General features: G+C 45.2%; 2 protein-coding genes across 2 annotated transcripts in view; one reads left to right on the plus strand and one right to left on the minus strand.

Moving 5' to 3' along the window:
* Positions 1–15,428, minus strand: part of M1ap (meiosis 1 associated protein) — an 83,215-nt gene extending 67,787 nt beyond the window's left edge. The window contains exons 1-2 of the mRNA XM_057776476.1: positions 15,326–15,428; positions 6,563–6,861 (exon numbers count right to left, since the gene is read on the minus strand). Coding sequence (XP_057632459.1) covers positions 6,563–6,802 — 240 coding nt within the window. The 5' untranslated portion in view covers positions 6,803–6,861; positions 15,326–15,428. The remainder of the gene's footprint in view (positions 1–6,562; positions 6,862–15,325) is intronic.
* Positions 15,429–17,790: 2,362 nt separating this feature from the next.
* The window catches only part of Sema4f (ssemaphorin 4F), a 29,067-nt gene continuing 26,108 nt past the window's right edge, over positions 17,791–20,749 (plus strand). Inside the window, exons 1-2 of the mRNA XM_057788520.1 lie at positions 17,791–18,073; positions 20,417–20,568. Coding sequence (XP_057644503.1) covers positions 17,908–18,073; positions 20,417–20,568 — 318 coding nt within the window. The 5' untranslated portion in view covers positions 17,791–17,907. The remainder of the gene's footprint in view (positions 18,074–20,416; positions 20,569–20,749) is intronic.

Consider the following 20,749-nt stretch of genomic DNA (forward strand, 5'->3'; position numbering starts at 1 on the left):
AGCTTTTAGAAAAATCACTGCCCTGTGTATTTCCCTTTTTTTTTTTTTTTTTTTTTTTTTTTTTTTTTTTTTTGGTTTTTCGAGAGAGGGTTTCTCTGTGGTTTTGGAGCCTGTCCTGGAACTAGCTCTGTAGACCAGGCTGGTCTCGAACTCACAGAGATCCGCCTGCCTCTGCCTCCCGAGTGCTGGGATTAAAGGCGTGCGCCACCACCGCCCAGCCTGTTTTCCCTTTTATATCTGCTTTTCTTGCCACACTAGGAAGAGTTGAGCCTGCTGTGGTTTCTATCTTCAGAACTCCATGTCTATCTGATTCCTTCAAATCGTCTCTCTAGCAGTATTGATTCCCTGCCTTCTCCCTCTCGTGCTGCTCTCAGCACAGTCATCCATGCGTCTCTCTTAGAACATACCCTTACCTGCTGCTTGACATGATCAAACGCCAGCTACTGAGCATGACGAAGTAAGCACTACAGGCAGACCAGAGCATTCTGAACCCTAATACCTCATTGTAGACAATGCAAAATTTCAATAATTCTTTATAATGGAAATTTTAAAGGAATTAGGAAGAGTTTCACTATAGGGACATTCTTCTGGAATCCTTCTTTGGGAGGGAAGTTAATCATCTGGGTTAGAATTATTTATATTCATGTCACAATGGCTATAAAAGGAATTCTAATATTTTAATTATGAATTCTGTGTCATTATTCCTTATAAAAGGTTCAGAATTATTTGATGATACTAAAAAATTAAATGTGAGGGGTAATCTTGGGTCTGTCCTGGATATGTTCCCCCATTCAGTATTTCTCTGCATTTACATTTTGAGGTATCCCTGCAGACAGGAAATGTCAGCTGTCTTTCTTGTGCAGTGGAAATGGAATTAAGAGCCTGTTTTCCTGTAGATTGGATTGTTGGTCCATCCATGATGTGGACATCACGTGGTCGCATCGCTCCTGCGATTTTCTTGAGTTTCTAACTAGCATTGAGTTTATTGTTGTCCAGGGAGGAAATTTTGGCTTGTCATCTTTCCTGAGTACCGGTGGGGAGTCCTAAATTTTTTTTTTTTTTTTTCAGGACTGACTACAGGCAATGAAAAGCTCTACCTGGCAGGTTTCATGGGGTAGCGGTGGAAGAGAAACAGCAGTTTCCACCCTGGATCTGGCATACAGCCAATCCCCCAAAGGACGTGGCCAAGGACTCAGGCTGCCCTGGCACAGGCTGTTCTTGGGAGGTTTGTCTCCCTCGCCCTGACACCTGCATCCCTAGGTCTCTGAGGCCTACGGCTACACTTTCCTCAAGGGCTTCTGTCAAGACTTCTTTCTGAGAGAAACGAATACACTTTTCTCTAGCCTGACTCGGTTCTTTTCTACTGCTAGCCTTTCCTCTTTGCTTTCTCCAACCCCAGGTTGATAAGACCACCAAAGTGTTTTGTCTGGGGTTCATTCAACAGTGAGCCTGTTCTGGGCCAATGTATTCATCTCTCAACCCTTTGGAGAAAAATGGAAAAACTGGGTGTGGATTACTCCCCCCTGTAATCCTAGCAGTCGGTGGAATAAACTGGAGGAATTGTCACAACTTTGAAGCCAGCGTGAGCCAGATAGTGATCCCCGGGCCAGGCTGGTTGACAGAGTAACACCATTGTAAATAAACAAAGGAATGAAATAAACAGTCACCACCAGCACCACCACCAGCAATCGGAATGGGGGAGCGGGCACTTTGCCCAGGTTACACTCTTGGCTATTCACTTTCAGGAGGCAATTAGCCTCAACCCTTTCCTGTGGTTTGTCTGTTCCTTTGGCACCTGGCAGATCAGCTGTTTCCCAGCTTAGTGAAACACCTGACCACTTCATGGTTTTCAGTATAAAACTGCCCGCCTTTCCTAATGGAGGGGTTAAGGGATCAACTGATTTAACAATGGCCACCTATACTGGGAGTAGCAGTGAGACAAACTACCTGAAGAAAAATTATCACAGCACTCAAATCCGGGAAGTTTTTGTTTGCCTTCCAGGTCACTGTCCACTTTTCTCTCCCTGGTTTTGTATTCTTGGAGGCCGATCTCTAGGGATCAATTCCATGTGTTTCTTCACATTCCTGCTTCTAAAAAGGCCTGTCCAATGGGAGGTACTAGCTGGCGATTTACCTGCGGGAGCCCCACGTACCAATGCTGTACTTAGGTGAGCTCAGGCTCTCCTCCACAGCCAAATTCCACTGTCAAGGTCCTCGTACCTACTGCAGTGGTCCTGAATAAAATCTATGGAGCTTTAACAAGAGTCACTGTGTTTTCTTTAACAAAGGTCCCAGATCCCACAAGGCAGCTCTCTCTAGTCTTGGGTGGCCTGGCTGAGGCACTATCCTTTGTTGACTCTGCCTAAACTCTGCCTTAACTTCTGCAAATATTCTCTTTCTGTATCTCTGAAAAATTTTCAGCTTGGATATGCCATCTGTTCTTGCCTGCAACTTGATTGACTTATATAGCTCCTTAAAGAGCTTCCTTTAAAAGGGAAAATGGGAATTCTGTTTCCTTTCCCATATATAGTTCTTTCTCCTCTAGCTACCTAGGTCTCTTTGAAGTCCCAGAGCCCACTTCTAGACTCAAGAGGATGGCTGGCACCTGCCTGGTTTCCTCTTTTGTGCTTAGGCTTGGAAACTTAAGGGAGTAGATTGTAACAGCCCAAGGTTTCCCTCATTGTACTATGTGATGAGTACAGTGTCCTGAGAAGTGTGTGTGTGTGTGCGTGCCCGCGTGTGTGGAGGCCAGAGGTCAACCTCCAGTGTCATGCCTCAGATGCTGTCCTAGTTTGCTTTTTGTTGCTGTGATAAACACCACGACCAAAGTGGCTTGGGGGAGGAAAGGGTTATTTTAATTTATAGCTTATGGTCCAGCACTGAGGGAAGCTGGGGCAGGAACTCCAGAACCGAAGTGAAGACCTTGGAGGAGTGCTGCTCACTGACTTGCTCAGCTACCTGACTGGCTTACGCAGTCCACTTGCCCAGGGAGGCACTGCCCACAGGAGGTTAGGTCCTCCTATATCAGTTAGCAATCAAGAAAATGCTCCTACATGCCAATCTGTGAGAGGCAATTCCGCAGTTAAGGTTTCTTCTTCCCAGGTGTGTAAGTTGACAGCCAAGATTGTCATTACAGGCGCCATCTCCCTTTCATTGTATCCTGTTGAGCCCGGGTCTCCCTGGGAGCCGAGGCATGCTGACTGGGCTGTGCTGGAGCACCAGGAACCCCCTGTTTCTGCCTCCCCAGCTCTGGGGTAACAAGCACACACCACACCCAGCTCTTTACTCAAGGCTCAGGATCAAGCTCAGGTTCTCATCCTTGGGCCAGCAGGACCAGCTTTAACTGTGTGTGCTCATGCTCCAAACAGGCCCTTGAACCCAGGTCTCACGCTTGTGCAGGCAAGCTCCTTATCTGTGAACTACCTCTGCAGCCTCTTGTCACGTGTTTCCTTTGGGTTATATCAGGCAAGAGGGTGCATCTGGTAATTGTTGCTTTGCCTGGATGGAACAGTGGCTTGTTTCGGATGAATGGAATAAATGGAATGTGGAAGAAGCGAACTTTTTGTGGCCAGGACATAAAGCATCTCTCTCTCTCTCTCTCTCTCTCTCTCTCTCTCTCTCTCTCTCTCTCTCTCTCTCTCTCTCTCTCTCTCTCTCTCTCAACTGCTTGCAGAAGAGCTAGAATGAGAACATGCAAATGACTCCATGGAGAGATCCAGGTGGTGAGGAAACATGAACTTCTAATTTTCATCTGAATATTCTGCTTTAGAACCTGCTCCTCCAGCTCTAGTCAAGCTTCAGAAGATTATAATCATAGCTGCCATATTTAAAACAACCTCATGAGAAACTCCATGCCTGAGCCACCTACCTGAGCTGCTTGTGCACTTTTAAAAATTTTATTTATTTATTTATTATGTATACAATATTCTGTTTGTGTGTATGCCTGAAGGCCAGAAGAGGGCACCAGACCCCATTACAGATGGTTGTGAGCCACCATGTGGTTGCTGGGAATTGAACTCAGAACCTTTGGGCCATCTCTCCAGCCCCCTGCTTGTGCATTTTTAACTCACAATAATCATGAAACAATAAATGTTTATTATGTTAAGACACCACATTTTCATATAATCTGGCAGAAAAAGTTAATGATCTGAGGAACCAAATTCTACTCACCTTGTAGAAAGTATCAGATGAACTCCTTAATTAATTTAATTTAATTTTTTAAAAGATGTATTTGTTTATTATGTATAGTGTTCTGTCTGCATGTATGCCTGCAGGCCAGAAGAGGGCATCAGATCTCATTACAGATGACTATGAGCCACCATGTGGTTGCTGGGAATTGAACTCAGGACCTCTGGAAGAGCAGGCAGTGCTCTTAACCACTGAGCCATCTCTCCAGCATCCCCTTAATTAATTTTTAATGATTTTCTATCCCAATCCAGCTGAAACAACAATGTATAAACAAACTCACTAGACTAATTACTCTGAGAGTTTATATAAAATCCTTTCCCTGACTGGGTGGTCTTGGAGACTGAGGTAGGTGATCTCTGTGAGTTCTACACCAGCCTGGTCTACGTGAGTGAGTTCCAGGATAGGCATGGTAGTTACACAGAGAAACCCTGTCTAAGAAACTAAAAACAACAACAACCCCCCCAAAAACCCCAAAAACCTTTCCCTGTAGGATTCATTTTGAGACACAATACCCAGGTTCTATAAACCCAAAGTATAATCAAAGTAATCCAAGTATATTAAATTTTTACAAAGCTGTAACCCAAAAAGCATGAAATATAAAACTGGCAAGAGGTCAATTGTGTTGGTTAGTGGCTTTTTCCTTCCTCCCCCGCCCCCTTTTTTTTTTTCAGTTTGACAGAGACTGGGGTAATCTTGGAAGAGGGAAGCTCAGTTGAGAAAATGCCTCGTTCAGACTGGCCTGTAGACAAGTCTGTAGGACATTTTCCTGATTGATAGTTGACATGGAAGGGCCCGACCCGTTGTGGATGGCGCCATTCCTAGGCAGCTTGGTCCTGGCTTGTATAAGAAAACATACTGCCAAGCCTTGAGGAACAAATCAGAAAGCGGTACCCCTCCATGGCTTCTCCTTCAGTTCCTGCCCTGACTTCCCTTCAGGATGGACTGTGATCCGAACATGTAAGTCCCACAAACCCTTTTTCTCTGTGAACAAGAACTCCTGAGAAGAAACTGTGTCTTCGGAGAATTTCAGTACCACATAGATACTGGAATGTTGCAAGTCCAAAGGCTAATAACCTTATTGTGGACTAGTTCCAGCCCTCTGGAAACCATCCTTGCCCGCCTCTGTGTGGCTATTAACATCTTATGACTAATAGAGTAAAGCCTTTAGTATCTATTAACTTAGCAGACCACTGAGCTTCTACCAATTCAGACTAAGAACATCATTAGATAAACTCCTGGGCCTCCCCCACCTCGCTGTAACAGCATTCAGATGAGTCCATCGATGTATTTTAAACTTGCCTTGATTTATAAATTTTTTTGTCCTATAAAACTTCCTAAAACTGCTTCCACATTGGAACATGGAATTTGGGGTAACTTGCATTTGTGTTCCCTGATTGTGGTCACTCAAAATGGCTTCAGCATAAACTATCTTATTCCCTTTAAGACAAGAACTGTAGTTTTTGCAAGGACCCCTCCAAGTTGTTTCTGGTCATGGTGTTTGATCACAACAGTAGAAAGCAAACCCAAACAGATGTGTATTATTTTCATACCTTATAGTACTGAAAGAGATATTATTTCCCACTTTGAATAAGGAGCATGAGACATTAATTAAAAAACGAGTGGATTCTAGTTGAGTCTTACACACACAATCAGTAACAAGTCTGTGCAATTCCTTCCTTTAGTTACCTTAAAGACAGAATCTATGTCCACTGAATTAGCAGCAAGAGTGACTCAAAAAAGGCTTTTGTAATTTTGAATTATGTTGTGATTTTGAATCCTGCCTGAGAGACCAGGAAGACTTGAATTTTCTTTGAGGAGAAGAGTAGTTGATTGTGCAGGAGCTTTGTAAAGATAATGGTCCCTGCCTCAGTCACTCCTTCTAGATCCTTAAGTGGAGTTTTACCCAAAGGAATTGAGTGTAACACAGGGAAAACAGTTTCTGTTTTGCAGTTAGGATTTTCTGAGCAGAGAGAATTAGGGCCTTGAGTTTCGCCCCAGGACAAGTTCTGCAGAAAAAGAGTGACTGAATAGCCAGACCTCTGAAGAGATTTAGAAACTTCTCTAAGTGTTTACATTTTAAAGAGGGCAAAAGGATCTAGCTGTTTACATTTTAAGGAACTGCAGCTGCTAAAGTCTCTGCTCTCTCCTGGAGGAGAGGGATGGTATGCAGCCTATTTCAACCCCCAAATTACCAGCTCAGAGACTTCCCTCTTGCAGCACCCTTCTCCCCCCCCCCCCAGGATGACTACTGGTTCACGTGGGCTGACTAGGAACGAGGGACCAATGCGGTTTTCACTGTAGGTGATAACAACTGCGGCCTCTGCTGTGGAAATCTCATTTGCTTTCGGGGTACCATGAGTACAGACAGACTTACCACAAACGGGAGGACACACTCATGTTGGTTTTGTACTGTGTATAAGCTGAACAGAGACATGCGGCTGGGGCCCATCAAATTGCAGGCGATGGAGAAGAAGTTCTGTAAGGCCTCACAGAGGTTGGGGCAGATGTCGGCCCAGGAGGGTGCAGCGACCTGCACAATGAGCAGCCTCGGGGGTTGGTGACTTATCTGCGTGGTAGAAGCGGTCCCTCTACTACCGGATCTCCTTCGATTCATGGCAGCCACACCAGTGCGGGACTGTAGCCACCACTTGAATAACTGATATTCTAAACCTACTGGAAAAGAAAAAGAAACAACTGGCTTTCATAAAACTGCATTACTCTAATGTGTAAATGTACCCCCCCCCTTTTTTTTATCCATTCTTCGATTGAGGGGCATCTAGGTTGTTTCCAGGTTCTGGCTATTACAAATAATGCTGCTATGAACATAGTTGAACAAATGTCTTTTAGTAGGCTGCCTTTATGTCTTATTGATTTGTGTCCTTTGCTTTACAGAAGCTTCTCAGTTTCAGGAAGTCCCATTTATTTATTGTTGCTCTCAGTGTCTGTGCTACTGGCGTTATATTTAGGAAGTGGTCTCCTGTGCCCATGCATTGAAGGCTACTTCCCACTTTCTCTTCTATCATCAGGTTCAGTGTGGTCGGATTTATACTGAAGTCTTTAATCCATTTGTGTATGGGGATAGATATGGATCTATTTTCATTCTTCTACATGCAAATCAAAACAACTCTGAGATACCACCTTACACCAGTCAGAATGGCTAAGATCAAAAACACCAGTTATATATGAACTGCTAAGCTCAGGATCACACAGATGACCCTACTTGAACTCTGTGGGACACTAAACAAGACAAAAACTAGTAAACATGGGAAAGAGGAAGGAAATAAGAGAAGACGATAGGGTGGAGAGTAACCAGAATGCATTATACACATATATAAAATTGTCAAAAAACATTTTTTGTTAATAAAAAGGAGAAAAGTAAGATAATTTTTATTCGTGAACTTAGATATAAAAGTCCCAAACAAGAGAGGAATATTAAAGCTAGGAGCATGTGAAAAAAATAACTCATCATGGACTGGAGAGATGGTTCGGCAGTAAAGAGCACTTGTTGCTCATCCAGAGGTTCATTCCCAGCACCTATATGATAGCGCATAGCTGCGTGTGACACAAGTCCCGGGGGATCCGCATCCTCTGTAGGCCTTTTCAGCACCAGACACACCCAGGTGGTACACAGACACACATACAGGCATGACCGTTATACACACGACATAAAGATAACATATTATAACCAAATTGGGTTTATTTCAGAAGCATAATGTTAGTTAGGAATATGGCTTACACATACCTCTAACCTCAGCTTTTGGGAGGTTGGGGCAGGAGAATTGCTTCTAGTTTGAGGCTGACTTGGGTTACAGAGTAAGAAAAACTAGTCTTGAAAGAAAGAAACCAGAGAACCTAATGATGTGGGACGTCCCTCTGTATGCTGTGAATATATTTCATTATAGTTGGTTAATAAAAAAGTTACTTTGGCCTATGGCAGGGCAGAATGTAGTTAGGTGGGAAATCCAAACAGACACAGGGAAAAAGAAGGCAGATTCGAGGGAGGCACCAGCAGCCGCCAGAGAAGCAAGATGTGAGGTAACAAGCCAAGGGCCTTGTGGTAAAATATAAACTAATATAAATGGGTTAATTTAAGATCAAAAAGCTAGTTAGCAAAAATCCTGAGCCATCAGCCAACCAGTTTGTAATTAAAATTAATTCTCAGAGTGGATATTTGGGAACCGGCAGGTGGGAGAGAAACCTCCAGTTTCAACCTAAGTTTAATAAAACACCAGAATAATAATAATTTATTACACTGGAAGATTAAACGGGAAAAATATATGATCATTTATAGATGTGCAAAAACTTTTTGTTAAAATCCAGTATTCATGCATAACAAAGTCCCTTAGTAACTTGGAATAGAATAATCTGATTAAAATATGTTAGTAAAAACTTAGAGCAGCAAGTCATGGTGGCTCATGCCTATAATCCTACCAGGTGTGAGGGTGAGGCGGGAAGATTGAGGCCTGGCTGGGCTATTTTGTGAGCTTTAGGCCAGACTAATCTAACATTGATTCCATCTCAAAAAAGTCTAGCATACCTAGGCCTATAGCATGCATCTGTAACCATGAGGAGAGGCAGGTGGTTGATGTGTTTGGGACCAGTTGGAGATTTGCGTTAGTCTTCTGATACTGAGTGAGACCTTGCATAATAAAAACAACCACCACCAAAACAAAGACCCCAGACCAAACACCACTCTATATTTTCAGATGGTGAATTGAACCTAGGGCCTCACCCACACAGCCACTATGATGTCGTCTACCACTAAGACACATCCCCAGCTACATGGGTACACATATATGTACACATGTGTTTTCATGCACATGTGCATGTGTGAAGGCCATAAGATGATCTCTGGTGTCATTCCTCAGGAGCCACCCAACTTATTATTTGTGACACGGACTGAGATTGAGACCTTGGGCTTGCTGATTAAGTTGGCCATTGAACCCCAAGAATCCATACCTTTCTGCCTTCACAGTGCTGGGATTCCAAGTGCACATAATCATGTGTGGCTTCTTATGTGGGTACTGAGGATCCCAATTTGGCAAGCCGTTTACTGATTAAGCTATCTTTGGTCTCACAATCATTCTCTTTTTAAAAGGATTGTTTTCATTTTATGTGTATTTGTGTGTGTGAGGGTGCCAGATCTCCTGGAACTGAATTCAGACAGTTGTGAACGATCCATGTAGATCCTGGGAATTGAACCTGGGTCCTCTGGAAGAGTAGTAGTGCTCTCAACCACTGAGCCATCTCTGCAGCACCACAATCATCCCCCGACCCCCAGGAACTAAATGAGAGTCTTCATTGGCCACAGTTACTTGAGGGGAATGAAGCAGGCGGGGAGGGGGTAAGAGAGTGGCAGTGATACCAAGCCTGCCCTGCTTCACTGATTTGGAGGTGATAAAGAACTAGCCCAGATAGTGATCGATTGTCTCTGGTTTGATTTCCACCTGATTGAAGATCTTGCCATTGTACACGCCCACCATGCTGTCAACCATCTTCTGGCAGAATGATCATGTCTCTGCAGTAGGTCTTCATCACCTTGGGTTTTGCTGTGGGTGACGCCTCCTTCTCTGGTGCTTGAGTTGAGAGTGCTGTTTCTGCAGCAGGCCACTGTTCAGGCACTGCCTCTATAGGGCCTGTACAACTACATCAGCTCCTTATAGGATAAGTGCAGTGGTTGGTCCAGGTCCACACCGCAGTAGGTAGGTGGACTTGTAGAAGGTTCACTTCTGCTGCTCTACTTCAGCCATCTTGGCAGCTGCTCTGAAAAGGAAGTGCTGGCTACATCTGCACAGTTCAACAATTATTCTTCATAGTTTTTTCCATGAGCTGAAGATGACAGTTTTCTCTATGAGATGAAGCACTTACTACAATCACCCCCATTTAATACCACAGTGAAAGTGGCAACAAAGCAAAGCAAATAAATAAAAGGTAGTACAGGTAGGTATGGTGACACAAGCCTTCAGAGGTTGAGGCAGGAGGATCTGAGTTCACGGTCAACCTGGGATACATAGTGACATCCTGTCACAAATAAACATTTAATTTTTGATGTTTTATCCCCTACTGTATAGAATCATAATTGACCTTATCCTTCATTTCAGACAGGGGCTTGCTTTATGTGGGTTGCCCTTCTGTATGTTGTGAATATGTTTTATCACCATTGGTTAATAGAGAAGCTGCTTTGGCCTATGGCAGGAAAGAATATAGCTAGGTGGAAAAGCCAAACTGAATACAGGGAAAAAGAAGGTGGAGTCGAGGAAGAAGCAAGCTGCCACAGGAGAAGCAAGATGTAAGGTAGCACCACGGCCATGTGGCAATACATAGATTGATAAAAATGAGTTAAGTTGTAAGAGCTAGTTAATAATAAGCCTGAGCTAATAGGCCAATCAGTTTGTAATTAGTATTAAGCCTCTGAGTGGTTATTTTAAGAGTGGCTGCGAGACCAGGCAGGATGAGAAACCTCCAGTTACAACTTGTTAAATCATCCCAAGCAGGTCTGGACTCAATCTGTGGCCCAAGCTGTCCTTGAACATGATGCCTTCCTGCCTCAGTCTCCCCAGTAGTTGTAATTACATGCCTGACTTGAAAGTACTCTTTGAAATCTTAAATTCAATTTTATTACTATTGTGTTCATGTATGGATGATGTATATATACAGGGTACATTTGCTACGACATGTATACAGAGGTCAGTGGACTAACTTTGTGCAGTTGGTTCTCTTTCCACTTTTATGTGCATTCTGGGGACTGAACTTGAGGCAAGTATCTTTATCCACTGAATCATTTCACTAACTCTGGCTTGAAAGCACTCTAGGAACCGGAAATCAGATCAATGCCTAATGTATTTACCAAGAAAGCGATGATAGTATTTAATCTTTTAGCTGCTCTTTTAAAGTAGTGCCTGGCTTAGCAGCCTAAAGCAGGAGGATTATCACAAGATCGAGGCCAGATAAAACTACAGAGTGAGACCGTCTCAAAAACAAACAAAATAAAGACGAACAAATAAACTGGTGTACAAGGCCAATTCTAAATGGAACGTTCTGTTTGAAGGTGACATATATATTGATACAGAAAAAATAGGTACCCAGGAGGCTCATTTACTACCCCTAGACTATTTTCCTTCATATATATGAAAACATCATTTATTCTATCTATCTATCTATCTATCTATCTATCTATCTATCTATCTATCCATCGATCATCTATCTATCTATCTATCTATCTATCTATCTATCTATCTATCTATCTATCATCTATCTATCTGAAACAAGGTCTCACTTTGTAGTCCAAGTTGACCTTAAACTCACATTGTTTCTGCCCCCTCAGTTTCCCAAATGTTGGGGTTACAGAGGTGAGTCACCATGTTCAGTTTCAAAATATCACCTTAGACATAGGCAGTCTGCACTTTGCATAGTTCCACTACACACCAATTTCAGCTGCTACTTCAGAGTTGGTCATTAACATTATCCCATCAGAACAATTCAGGCATCAAGTCGCTGTGCAGAACTAATCAAGTAATTACATAAACCATTATAGCCATAGCAGATGTATATCAATCACAATGATCAGTGAACAATTATATAACTCCTTTTAAAGTCTCTCAGCTAATGGTCACTGCAGGGTCCAGACAGCAAAGCAAGGAAGTGTGTTGCTTCTTTGCTCTTTGTGACTAGTCTGTGTGGAGTTTTATAGGAAATTGGTTATGATGAAAGGGATGTAGATATTGCAGGGGGAAGTGCCGCTAGCAAAACCATTACAGAGTGCTCCGGAAAATGTTCAAGCAGATCCAAACATAGGGATCTAACAATTTTCTGAGGTGTAGAGAAACATGTGGTCTATCGTAAATTATCCTGTGAGAAGAAAGAAAGCACAAGGCATTGTTCAGACCACTGAAGTTTGTTTGTTGTTATTGTTTAGACAGATCCCACTCTATAGCCCAGGTTGGCATTGAACCGTTGTCCTCCTGATACCTTCAAAGTACTGAGATTACAGGGTGATGACATCACACCAATGCCCAGAAGCTGTTTCTCCCCTTTTGAAGACAAACAAAACATTTTCAATGCTACTGGTGCTTTCAGTTACAGCATGTGAAATATCAGCTCTCCATTCTCCTAAAGACGTCCACAGGAAGGGAGCGTTCGGTGTTCCCCACTGATTGGCTCTGTGTTCCAGGTGGTCCGGTTGTTTTTTTTTTAGGTCAGTGTGAAGTCATTCTAATAAAAACATTGTCTATCTTCTCACACAACTGTTTTGTTTTAGGGAATGGATTGTGATTCATTCCAATGCAAGTAAAATATTACAAAATACTTACAGGAAAGTATTACAAATAAACACAAAGTCAAGATGAAATACAGCGGGGAGATGACTCAGTGGGCAAAGTGCTTGCTGAACAAGCCTGGCAACTTGGAATGTGAATCCCTGAAACCAACCGAAAGACGACATCACACTCCTGCTAGCCCAGTTACCTCAACACAGGAAGCAGAGACAGGAGACTTCCCAGAAGACTTTGAGCCTTTTGCTTAGCATGTGGCTATGAACAACAAAAAGAAATCATGTTTCATACAGGATGGAAAGTAAGAACCAACATCTGAGGTTGTTCTTTGACTTACTTGAGTGTGTTTGCATACAAATGAACATGCACACACACATATATCATACAGATAAACACACACCACACACATACACAAAACGAGAAAAAAAGACAAAGATGAAATAAGTTTTTTTTCCCTCAGAAATCTTTAGTGCCCATAGTCTAAGAGCAGTTTAAGCTTCTGCTTAAAAAATTCCCAAGAAATGGAGGGAAAAATGGGATGGAAACGATGGTAAGAAAGGGATGGTGCTAGCAGTGACTCTATCCAGTTTGTTCTCAATGAAACACCTCGTGCAGTAAGTTCTGAGTGAGCTTTAAGGTATCCCTTGAGCTGAAATTAGAAGAGGCCCTGACAGTGTGTGGCAGTTTGAATGTAACTGTGAGATTATAGGTTATTAGGAGGTGTGGCTTTGTTGGCAAGGGTATGGCCCTGTTAGAGAGAGTGTGTCACTGTAGGGCAGGCTTAGATGTTTCCTATGCTCAGGAGACCACCTAGTGTGTCAGTTGACTTCCTGTTGCCCACAGGATGTAGCACTCTCAGCTCCAGCACCATGTCTGTGTGCACACCACCATGCTCTAGGTCATGATGACAATGGACTGAACCTCTAACTGTATTCAAGTCACCATTTCCTGTGGCTGTGGTCACGGTGCCTCTTCACAGCAATGAAAGCCGTAACTAAGCCACACTCTTTCCCCTGGGTTTACTAAAATCCCCTTGTACTGTGACACACTGTGGTTTCACAGTCAGTTTAGATCTCACAGTAACCTGCAACGGGAAGGCTCGCTTTAAATGAAGCGACTCCCCTTAAACATGACCAGACAGCACATCTGAAGTGTTTGACCCCATGAACTCTCCTTTTATTAAGAACAACCACTGAATTTTTATTTTTTTTCCTCCGTAATGTGGTTAAACCTGGAATTGGGACTTGAACTACCCCAAACCAAGTTACTTTAGTACTAAAATACCTTCACTGGGTTTCAACTATGCTTGGAACAAAATCCAAAACTCCTCATCCTGGCCTCAAATTTTTGCCTGCGTGTTTTCCCGGATCTCTATCCCTGGGCCGTGCTGTGGATGTTCCCAGGCTTCTTTCATCACGAACACATTCAGGCTCCAGTTAGGCTCCAGTTGGGCTCCGAGTACTTTTTCCCCCAGCATTCTCTCACCACAGATTAGGGCCCCATTACATGCCCTCCTCAAAGTACCTGTGCTGTGAATTTTTACATCTTAGAACACTTTACTGTGTAGTAAATTATCCAACTGTTCTCCCTCCAGCAGAGCTCCATCAACATTTTCCGTGTGTGTGTGTGTGTGTGTGTGTGTGTGTGTGTGTTGTGGGGACGGTGTCACCCTGTGGAGGAATACTGACCTAGCAGGTCACTGGATTACCCCCTAGTACCACAGACCAAACCAAACCATACTTCTTGGGGGTTCAAAGAACTTTTGCTTTGATGAACCCTATCCTCAAATTAAAAAAAATTAATAGATTTTTAAGAGTCTTAAAGACGTCAAGGCTCCTCTTGAAGAAGGGAAATAAAAACAGTTTCTTTGACTCAGGGGTGGGGTGGGGAGAGAGAGAGAAAGAGAGAGAGAGAGGGAGGGAGGGAGGGAGGGAGGGAGGGAGGGAGGGAGGGAGGGAGGGAGGGAGGGAGGGAGGGAGGGAGGGAGGGAGGAGAGAGAGAGAGAGAGAGAGAGAGAGAGAGAGAGAGAGAGAGAGAGAGAGAGAGAGAGAGAGAGAGAGAGAGAGAGAGAGAGAATATTAAGCCCGCCTCCTGCTAGTCAGCACTGCTTTCACCGGGCCGACCGCTGGCCCTGCGGCCCCTCACCGAGCCAGCAGATGGCGACGCAGCCCTCAGCACCGCGCCCACGCACCTGCCCGGAGAACTGACTTCAGTGTGTTCCCTAAACCAGGCTCTGAGGCGGTCCTGACTCCCAAGTCCTTCAGTCTCTTCCCTTGCCCAGAGGCCTGAAGACAGAGCGTCGTTACCCGCCAGCCAGACAGCCTGCTCCTACCGTGCCCGCCGGCTATGGCAAGGCTCACCTCAGGCACCCCAGGAGAACTCTCTCAGACACCGCTCCTCAGACACAGTCACCTCAGGCATCGCCCTCTCCGGCGCCTCACCTCAGGCAGATGCCTCCCCTGGGCAACTTCCCCAGGCTCTACCGCCTGCCTATCCCCCTCCCCATGAAAATAAAGCATAGCTCTAGCATTCTAGAGAGTTCTAGCCTATAAACTTAAGTGTCCACGAGACTTCAGTCGCTCATTCACTTAATCAACTATTTTACTCAATTAGCAGGTTCGTCTTCAGACACCCAGGTGGCGTCTCCCTCAGAATTTCCCCATTTTTTCAGGTGTCTCTCTGTGGGGTAACCCATCAGATCCCAGTTCAGGCAGCTCCTCCCGCAGGGGAATCTTTTCTGAGGTACCCGCTGAAGGGAGTCCCCTTTCGGGCATCTGTCCTCTGGAGTCCCTCTCTAGGTAGCACCCTCAGGCCCACCCCACCCATCTCAGGTACCCCTGCTCAGATATTCCCTGAGATATACTCACCTCAAGTTCAGGCTCCTCCCCTAGAGGAAACTCCTCCTCACTGCCAGCTTCCTCTGAGGCTTTTCTCTAGGTACCGCCTCCAGGCCTCCTCGACCTGTCTTCCCTCAGGGGCTCCTTCGTCTGAGCTCCTCCCCTTTAGGGACCTTCCTGTAGGACCGCCCCCTCCCCGAGGCTCCTCCCACTGAGACTCCTTCCCGCTGGGGCTTCTTCCCCTCAGGGTCCTCCAGTTCAGACAAGGCTATAGTATTGGGATGTGTGCCCTCAGGCCGTCTCACTGCAGATGGCGCCTTTTCGTCCCAACCTCGACTTCCGGGGTCACTCATCTTCATCCACTCCTGATGCTGTTGTTCAAGTTACAAAACGTCCCGAGAACAGTCCTTCCTCTACGGTCCATGAGCAGTTGTAGATCTCAGAAAAGCTGAGTGAAGCTGAACGGCTTTCTCTTAGTTGTCCTCTCCCTATCAAACACAGGCATAACATTCTAGTGCGGTCTTGCCTTTAGCCTTTCACATCCACAGCTTCACCTGGTCAACTATTTCATTCAGTAAGCCCCGATGGGGAACACACACTATCACGCGGCATGCTGTGATTGGGGTATGGAAGAATGCAAGCAATGACCATCGTGCCCTCAGAAAGTACTTTTTCTTTTCTTTTTTTTTTTTTTTTTTTTTTTTTTTTTTTTTTTTTTTGTCTTCAGTGGCTCTGCTTTGGTCTTAGCTGGGATTACAGGTACATGCCACCATGTCTGACTCAATGACATTTGTTTATGTATTTCTCAGCCTTCTTAACTTGGATTTTAGACATACTAGAACTATTTTTACTTCTCTTCATCTTTTATGTATGTGTTTATATTTATGAAATAGCTAAGGAAAACACTATTAAACAGAAATTCTGGCTGGGAGGCTGAAGTAGGAAGAGTTAAAGGTGACAGAATTAGAGTCTGTCTATAAAAAGTCTCTTTTTTTTCTGGTGAAAAAAAAAAGATGGCCTTGCGGCTTCATTTCTTCTGTCTTTGCCTTTTAAGAAAGATTTATTTCGTTTTATTTTATGTGTATGAGTGTTTCACCTGCATGTACGTCTGTGCATTGTGTGTGCAGTGCCTGAGGAGGCCAGAAGAGGGTACTGGATCCTCTGCACCTGGAGTTACAGAGGTCCTTGGCACAATATGGGTGCTGTAAAGAAACCCAGGGCCTCTGTAACAAGTGCTCTTAACTGCTGAGTCGCCTCTTTCGCCCTGCTTTTACTTTTTGAGACTGGGTCTCTCTGTCTACTCCAGTCTGGCCTTGAACTCAAGTTGCTCAGGCAATCCTCCTACCTTCCTGGATGTTTTGATTACAAAGTGAGTCACACTGCCTGACTGAAAGCATCAATTCCTTTCTTTTTTTCCCTCTTCTCTTCTCCTCCATCCCTCCGTCCCTCTGTCCCTCCATCCCTCTTCCTCCCTCCTTTCCTCCTGCGCTCTCTCCCTCCCTCCTCCTCTTCTCTCCTAATCTCCACCACAGATCTCTTCCACAGGCTAGATCCCCATCCCCTAACTTTAGGTCTATAGAGTGAGTTCCTTCCAGGACAGCCAGGTTACACAGATACACAGAGAAACCCTGCTTGGAAAAAAACGGTGGGGGAGGCTAGTAGCAGGTGATTGGAGCAGGAAGCTGAAAAATCCATCTTCAGCTACAACAAGGAAGCAGAGAGGGCAAAGTAGAGTGAGTTGATAAACTCCCAAAGCCCCAAACTTCCTCCAGCAAGGCAGTTCCTGCTACCGTTTCAACAACCTCCCTAAACAGTGTCACAAACTGGGGATCAAGTACTCAAATACCTGAACTTATGGGGGACATGTCTCATTCAAACCACCACAATAATTATGTAACTTTTACAAATTCTTAATAATTGTTGATAACTAAATAATGTCACAATTTTGTTGTGAATTATTTGGTTAATTCTTAGTAAATTAACAGATGTTTACATCCATATTATTTGAAACCCAAGTGCTCTCTCTTTAAAGAATATCTTGATCGAATGTCATATATCTGTGTGAGCAGAGGTGAGAAATCAAACTCAGACTTCAAGCTCAGCAGCAGGTGCCTTTACCTACTGAGTCATCTTTCCAGCCCTTACAACCCTATCTTTGTGCGTACAGGGAACAAAGAAATAATTCTAAGAAATTTGGTGTATGCTCCAATGTACCCACATATTTTCCATAGTATTACATATATATTCCTAGTAGTACAGATATGGATACTTGGAGATTTAGCGTGACTGCAACAAACTCACGGGTGACTCCAGGCCTAGGAAATCTCCGTTCTTCTGGGGAAGACACTCACACCTGCACCTGATCTAGCTCCGCCTCCACCTGGGTTGAGCCTCTCTTACTTGTCCCTCCTCCACTCAATCTTGATTGGTTACAGGAAGAAACGGGTTCTCAATTGGTTCCTTCGCGAGGGGGTGGAGTCGGATTGTGTTTCATCTCGCCGCCGCCGGCCGATCTCAGCCGAGCGGATCCGAGAGGCACCGAGGCCCGCGTAGTAGCGGTACTGATCAGAGGCTACCGGACGCGCCCCACCCGGCATCAGGCGGAGCCAGAGATGCTGGCCGGAGCCGAGCGGCCCCGCCCGGGCCCCCGGCCGCCTCCGATCTCGCCCTTCTCAGCGCTGCCACCGTCGCTGCTGCTGCTGCTGCTGGCGATGCTGAGCGCCCCGGTGTGGGGCCGCGTCCCCCGCTCGGTGCCCAGAACCTCGCTGCCCATCTCTGGTAAGACGCAGGGATCCTTGTCCTCAGCCCTTTGCACGGAGCCCAGCCCTTGGCAGCAGGCGCCCACACCCACCTACCCTGCTAACCCCAGCGGCAGCATCTAGGGCCCCTCTCTGCACGGTGCACACCCCTCTGAGACCAAGACTGAGACCTGTACCCTATGTCTCTCCATCTCATTCATCCCATCCCACCCAACCCTATCCCACCCTATCCTACCCCCAGCCTGGCCTGGCATCTCAGCTCCCAAGACACAACCACAGTGCTCTCGAAGCTCTTTCAACAGGATGCAGCCCCACGTCCTGCAGACCTGGATACTGAAGCCCAGGGAACACCTGGGCTTTGCCCAAGGTTGTCCATTTCAGCCCTTTATTCCTGTTTCCCACACCTACAACCACACCCAACACTTCACTTCCAAATCCACGCTATTCCCTATTCTTTCTTTCATTCTAGTTGAGGTACCCACCTTGATCCCTAACCTAGCACTTCAGGCTTTTCAACTTCTTTTCCCCCTTGTCCTTTCAAACGCCCTCCCAATGCCGTCGAGACCCAGATCTTTCCACCCACTTCCTATATGGCTGACATCTCTGGTTTTATCCTTCCCATCCTGTTACCAACTTGCTTTAACTTGATTTTCTGAACGTTCGCTGCTCCCTCAACCCATCTCCTACTTTGAATGCTGGAAAATACTTCAATGAGTCCATTCAAAAGCACTTCATAAAGGGGCCTGGAGAGATGGCGCAGGTGTTAAGAGTGTTTAGCCGCTTTTCCAGGATATATGCGTTTTTGTTACCAGCATCCATACTGGGTGGCTTACGACCACCAGCAGTTCCAACTCCAAGGGAACAGGACTCTGTGGTTACCTGTGTGACCAAATATACAGACAAAGATGTATATACTAATAATAACAGATGATGATGAAACCTAAAAATTATATATTAAAAACAGAGGTTAGGACTGAGGTCGTTGATGAAGGCATGGGAAAAGTCGGGGTACGTGCTAAAGTTTCAAATGGCATTCACATTTTAAATATTCTTTGCTGAGTTGGACATGAGTGTAGCATGGGGCTTGTTTTCTTCTCAATGAAGCCAAAACTCACAATTAGGTGACACTTAGGCCAAATGACATCTAAGGATGCCATGAGTCCAGAAGGCAAAGCTGGGACCAGAGCCTCTGGAGTTTCAGTCTGTGGCAAAGCCGTACCCCACAAAGAGAGTTGTGGGTGCCAGTCTTTACTGATATCCAGGAACCCAGAGAGGCTAGCTGGCAAGGCAAAGCAGAGAAGGTAACACAAAAGGAGTTCTGACCATTCGGGGCTTATACTAGCATCAGAGTAGAGAGCGGGATGAGTGTGGATGTGGAAGAATGGGATGGGTGGGGCTCACACTGGCACGTCTAGGGATGAATGGGCCCGTAGCTGGTCTACTCTCTTGAGAGCGTCTGAGCTGATGAGGCAGCCAGAATCAGGATGTGCAGAGCTCAGGTCTCCAGAACCAGATCTTGAACGAAGGTGAATTTACGGTATTGAACTTTAAAGAGCTAAGAGTTCTTGATGCGGATAATGAGTTTCGTTTGGGTCTAAGTAGAATGCATGCTAAGGGAGGAAGGATGTGACCACTGAGACTGGTGGTATGCCCACTCGTTCCCCCTGTACTCTCCCAACACTCCTGGATGGTGGTGTTTACACACGAGAAAGATGAGGCCCTCACAGGGCTCACATGAGCACACACAGTGGTAAGTAGAAAAACCACATTTAAATGCAGGTTGATCTAGCTCAGAAACACATATTCACCCCACTCTGGCTTTGGGTGAATGGGTAAGGGTAAGCCAAGGGTGTAGGGTGAGAGAGAAAAGGCACTCCAAATGTGTTGGCCAAAGAGCGCCCGCTGTGGTGGTACACACGTTTAATCCTGGCTGCCAGGAAGCTGAGGTAGGAGTATTTGGAGTTCAAGGCCAGCTTGGGTTACATAATGAGAGTTTAGCTAAAAAGAAATAATTGAGGTGTATCAGGAAAGTACTAACACTTTTTTATAGGTATTTTAATGTTTTGTATCACATTGCTTTGAATGGAAATGACAGATTCAATAGTTGTGCCATTATTCGTTTAAAGTGTTCTTTTTATAGAAAAAGCATGCCTGACTGGATTGTGTGCTAACTATTCTGGCCTCCTCAGGAAGATGGTTGACTTGTTGGGGTTCTGTTTTCTTTCTTTCTTCTTCTTTTTAAAATCCTAGCTGGCTGTCAAATAAATAGACCCCAGAAGACAGCAAAACCCAGCCCCTATGGGGACCTTATGTTTCTGAAGGGATGGCTGATGTCACTCTCCCCCTCTTCTCTTCCTGCCAGAGGCTGACTCCTATCTCACACGGTTTGCCGCCCCTCGCACATACAATTACTCTGCTCTCCTCGTGGACCCTGCTTCTCATACACTTTATGTCGGAGCTCGGGACAGCATCTTCGCTTTAACCCTGCCCTTCTCAGGGGAAAGACCCCGCAGGGTGAGAGATGACAGTGGGGTTGACCCAGAGTCCATAGCATGCATTTAAAGCCATCATTCCGTGGGCTGTAGGTGGGAGAGTTTCATAATAACTAAAGATGTAACGGAGCAGAAGGAGAGAGAGGGAGCCTGCGGCAGCGTGAGTTACTTGCGGGTGGTGGGTGATGGGTGGGAGGGAAGGG

Source organism: Chionomys nivalis, chromosome 1 (genome assembly GCF_950005125.1).
Source record: "Chionomys nivalis chromosome 1, mChiNiv1.1, whole genome shotgun sequence".
Classification (NCBI taxonomy): Eukaryota; Metazoa; Chordata; class Mammalia; order Rodentia; family Cricetidae; genus Chionomys; species Chionomys nivalis.